The sequence below is a fragment of the Miniopterus schreibersii genome (genome assembly GCF_964146895.1).
Source record: "Miniopterus schreibersii genome assembly, chromosome: 3".
NCBI lineage: Eukaryota > Metazoa > Chordata > Mammalia > Chiroptera > Miniopteridae > Miniopterus > Miniopterus schreibersii.
In genome coordinates, this window is record NC_138103.1 from 59645923 (window position 1) to 59650644 (window position 4722).

At 44.5% G+C, this 4722-nt stretch overlaps 1 protein-coding gene across 1 annotated transcript; it reads right to left on the reverse strand.

Moving 5' to 3' along the window:
* Positions 1 to 1706: 1706 nt before the first annotated feature.
* On the reverse strand, positions 1707 to 3767 carry COX7C (cytochrome c oxidase subunit 7C). The gene is made up of 3 exons (XM_081133275.1): positions 3577 to 3767; positions 2508 to 2651; positions 1707 to 1841 (listed from the first exon to the last, which is right to left on the reverse strand). The coding sequence occupies exons 1-2, from the start codon at positions 3649 to 3651 to the stop codon at positions 2535 to 2537; spliced, it is 192 nt and encodes a 63-aa protein (XP_080989401.1). The 5' UTR covers positions 3652 to 3767; the 3' UTR covers positions 1707 to 1841; positions 2508 to 2534.
* Between the last annotated feature and the right edge of the window lie 955 nt (positions 3768 to 4722).

The window sequence follows — 4722 nt, forward strand, 5'->3', positions numbered from 1 at the left end:
TACCTTGTTATTTGAAAGCTCATTCTGTCTTCTTTCCTATTGTTGCCTGTTTGATGAGCGATTGTTTCAAGCCACCCAGCACCAACTCCTGTTCTAACTTTTTGAATTTTTAATTCAAGGTGTCCTTTTGTAAAGATATTTAATTCACACTGAATTGTGTTAAGATTTCTTCTGCCCCAAGGATGGTGTTTTGGAGGGGGGGAGGTGCTTCTTAAATGCTGGTCTGAAACAAGATCAATATCTATTGTCAGAATATAAATTAACACACACTTTTATAAAAAAAGTTGTCTACAAAGAATATAGATGACACTAAATGGTATGGCCAGTGACATAACCGAATTACATTTTGGCAGAAACTTCTAATCTGAATCTGCAATAATTGGATTATTTCAACATACATTTGGTTGGAAAACCCAACTCAGCAAGTTGCCTGGGAAAAATTCAATTATATTCAGAAAACATTGGAACACACACCATTTTGGTGTATAGACTAGGATGCTTGGGTTTGCTCTTTTTAGGTAATTTTTGTCATTCTTGGCTTCAATTCAGTAATCCATCCAAGTGTCCATTGACCACTCACTAAATTATACATGCAAGATACATGAATAAGTAAAAGCTCTGTTCTCAGAAAGATCACGAGCTGGTATAGGAGATATATAAGGAAATCAGTAATTACAGTACATGCTGAGGTGACCATGAAGCTGCTTCCTGTGTGTCCTTGACTCGTGTAGTGTTTGGGATAATGGGGAGGAATCAGCAGGGAAAGCTTTATAGAAAAGGTGGCACCTGAGCCAAGTTATGGAGATGGTACATAAAACACTTGGAGCTGTGGTCAGGGTGACACGCTAAGGAGCTGGAATTTTACTGATGCTGACAGCTTATTATACGATGACTTGCATTTTAGTACCGTGACTCCAGGTATGTTTACACCGGTATGGTTGAAGTATCTGCTGGACAGCTGGCTAGAACTGTAGCTAGAATTGAAGATACCAATATAAACTGCAGAGGAGCTTTGGGATTAACTTGAACAATTTACAACATGTCCAATTTTGCGTGAATTTTTAAAAAAGTGTATAGGGGTGCCTTAGCCTGATTGGCTCAGTGGTGAGAGCGTCAGCTGGCGGACTGAAGTGTCTGGGATTCAATTCCAGCCAAGGGCAGGTACTTCGGCTGCAGGCTTGATCCCCAGCTCTGGTTGGGGTGTGTGCAGGAGGCAACCAATGGATGTGTCTCTCTCACACTGACGTTTCTCTCCCCCTTCCACTCTCTCTGAAAATGGAAAAAAATTCTCAGGTGAGGATTAGAAAACAATGTACAGGGGTAATATATTTATATATAATTACAAAATCAACATTCTGTAGTTTTAAGAAACTCAAGTCAACACCAGTATACATTAACCTGTATACAACAGTGGCTTTCCTCATAATTAACTAATTATCACTCAGGGAGAAAAATCAATATATTCCTTCAAAGTAAAAGGGAAGACTAAAGTCATGTTTTCCTCCCCTTTAAATAAAAAAGAAATTAGTATAGAACTAAAGTTGTTTGCATTTATAACATAAATTACCAATAAGTTCATGACCTAGCAATCAAAAATTAAACAAAATCTTATAATTTAAACTGAGAAACAAGCTAAATCACATCTATTTTGAACAAGAAACTAATACTGGAATACCCAAATAAATAAGTACACACATGCTCAATGATCACATTTCATACTTCAGAGAAGAGGCATTAAGAATTCATGCCATACGTTTATTTACAAACACATCCAGTTGCTGAGTTCAACAGTTGGATCCATTTTTCAGAGACTACACCTCTTAAAATGCTCCTCTTCATATCTGTGAAGAAACACACAGAAATCTAATAATATTAAAAGATCCCATTCATTTCACAGAAACCGTGTAGTTTCACCAATGCACTGTGTCCATCAGTTTATGACCGGCACATCAGAAAGCGTTTACAGTATCATGACTAGATTCATACTGATTTGCTTCATCACATGCACCACAATCCTCCTATACTAATGGCTTGGATAAATCACTCACCCACTCAACTGTGACAAAGTCTTTATTTTCCAAAGTATACTTTGGAATTTATTCCCACAGGGCTTCCTACAGTGTCATTTTGAGGGAAATTCTAGTTACAATTAAGCTAAATAAATCTTTTCTTCTCACACTGGAAATCTGCTAACCTCCTAGAACACAAGATTCCTCTGGGCATATACTAACTATTATTACCCACTTCACAGGCTTTCCAGGGAGTCACATGAGATTATTAACGTAAAGTGCGCCCCACAAACAGCAGTACTAAATAAACTCTGGCTTTCAGGTAAAGAAACACTTGTTTCTAGGTTTATCAACCTCTTTCCACCAATACACTTAACTTCAGGAATCAGCCCTACACACAAAAACATACTTGTAATGTCTTTTTTTTTTTTTTTTTGGAGGAAGAAATAAAAGGGAAAGCATTGCTTTGGGAAGATTAGAAATCCATTAATTAATTACCTGTTTCATGGATTAACTAAAACATCCTCATTTTTTAAGCAGCTGGTGTCTTACTATAAAGAAAGGTGCTGCAAATCCAGATCCAAAGAACAAAGTCATCATCGCTAGTAATCGCCACTTGTTTTCCACCGAAAATGGCAAATTCTGTGGGGAAAAGAAAACAAGCAACAAAAATAGAACTTGAAATCACCTGATTTTATAGATCAACAATAAGTATACAAGAACGATAAACTTTTTTTTTTTTTAACATAATCGGGTTATACATGTCACATGGCATCTTTTTAAAACATTATGTTTAAAATCCTATGACCTTCATCGTACATAACACTAGAAAATTAAAAAAAAAATATATATATATATATATATATATGGCTTTACTGAGCACCAGGAAGTGGTTTTAAGAACTCAGGTGTAAAATAGTGAACTTCCGCTTTTATTTCAGAAAATCGAAAATACTTTCCGAATGCAATTTTAGAAACATAGTTCTAGTTTATCTGTTAAAAGCTGGACACTTATTAAAGGAGGCAAAGGTCAAGGTTAACTGCACTACGAAGTTCGCCTTTTTCATGACCAAGCAGCCCTCCCCTCAAAACCGTTTCCCAGCCCGTCACCACCGGGCCCCGCGTAACCCTCGGGGGGCTCCTTATACTTGAGGCTCACCCCAACCTCAACCGAGGAGGAGTGACACTTATAACTGAGCAGCTAGCGCGGATTCGACTCACAACAGGCCCTCACGTGTGCCCGAGTCCCCAATGACCTCCGCGCCGAGTCCCGTCACCTCCGCGGGGCCGGCGGACACCACAGCGCCCGACCCCTCCACAGCCGCCCAGGTGCGCGAGGTGCGCGGGGCCTGCAGCTCCGCTTCCGCACTCCTGTGCCCGACGAAGGCGCGCGCCAGGGCCCCAGCTCTCTCCTCGGCCCACGGGGGCAGGGGTACGCTACCGGGGTCCCAGGCCAAATTCCGGGCTTACCACCTCCCTGTCCTGGACCCACAGGCGGCCTCGGAGATTCAGAGGGTCGCAGCTAAGTGCTCCCCGCCCCAGCGAGCCCGGGCCCCGCACGCACTAACCTTCCCTGGACCCTCCTCATAGTGGCTCCTACGGACCACAGAGGTCGTGAACCTCCGAATGCTCTGTCCCAACATTCTGCTGTCGGAAGCCCTGCGAAAGGCGCAGAAGCCGGAAGCAGAAGAAATGGCGATACCACACCAAGTCCTTTTTTCCACGACCTTGTTGCCTGCCTGCAGGGGCCGAAAGGGAAGACGGGAAATAGGGCGGAACGCTCAGAAATCGCGTTAAGTGGCTGGCGCCGTGCATTGTGGGAGTTGTAGTTCCCCTTGCTGGCCCTGGAGGATTATGGGAAATGTAGTCCTGAGCCAGGCTCAGGGAAGACCAGAACCTGCGTTGCTTCCTATGAGCAGCGGCTGATCCCTTCAGACCTGAGTTCTTGTCCCGCTTTTGACAATGCTCCTGGGGGCTGTTTTCCAGAACGATTTTTACTAATTTAGTGAAGCAGTTTCACCACTCGTGCTCTGGTTTTTGGGATAAGAAAACAAACCCCTTCCTTTTCTTTAGTTTCTAAGGTACTGCGGGCCTGTGATTCGCTGTAACCTGCCAGCGCGCAGGTGTGTGCTGGGATCCCATCCGAAGACACCCAAACCGCCGGTACAGAGGATGCGGGAGAGAAGACTGGAGTGCTACGGGAGGACTCCCGAGTCTGCAGGGAACGGGGCGGAGCAGCAGTCCCCCGGAGGGCAGAGGAAACTCGCGGGCAGGTGGGGTGCGGGAGAGAGACGCGGCCCGAGGCCCGAGCTCACCTGGACGGGATCAGCGTGCTCCCGCCAGAGCAGCAACAGCGGCAGATTTCCCTGTGTCAGGGACGGGTCGAGAGCTGGGTGAAATCACCGTATTATGTATCTGAGCGCAGACAAAACATGAACACTGTTCAAGTCACAGAGATGGCAAACGTCGCCGTTATCCAGGCGAATAGGGTGACTCCTGCCTCCTTATCGACCGCAACCTTAGTCTTGGACTGGTCCTTCTTCTTCCTAAGATTTAGTAAGACAGCCAGAGTCACGGAAAATAAGTCCACATTCTACAGCTCCCAGCGCGCTGCTGGGATGTCCGCCGTCGCTCGTATTCAGGTTCATTTACCGTGTGGGAAACGAACCCGGCTGGTTCAGTGACAGGTGTGCTCCTGGTGGCCTTTGATAGTG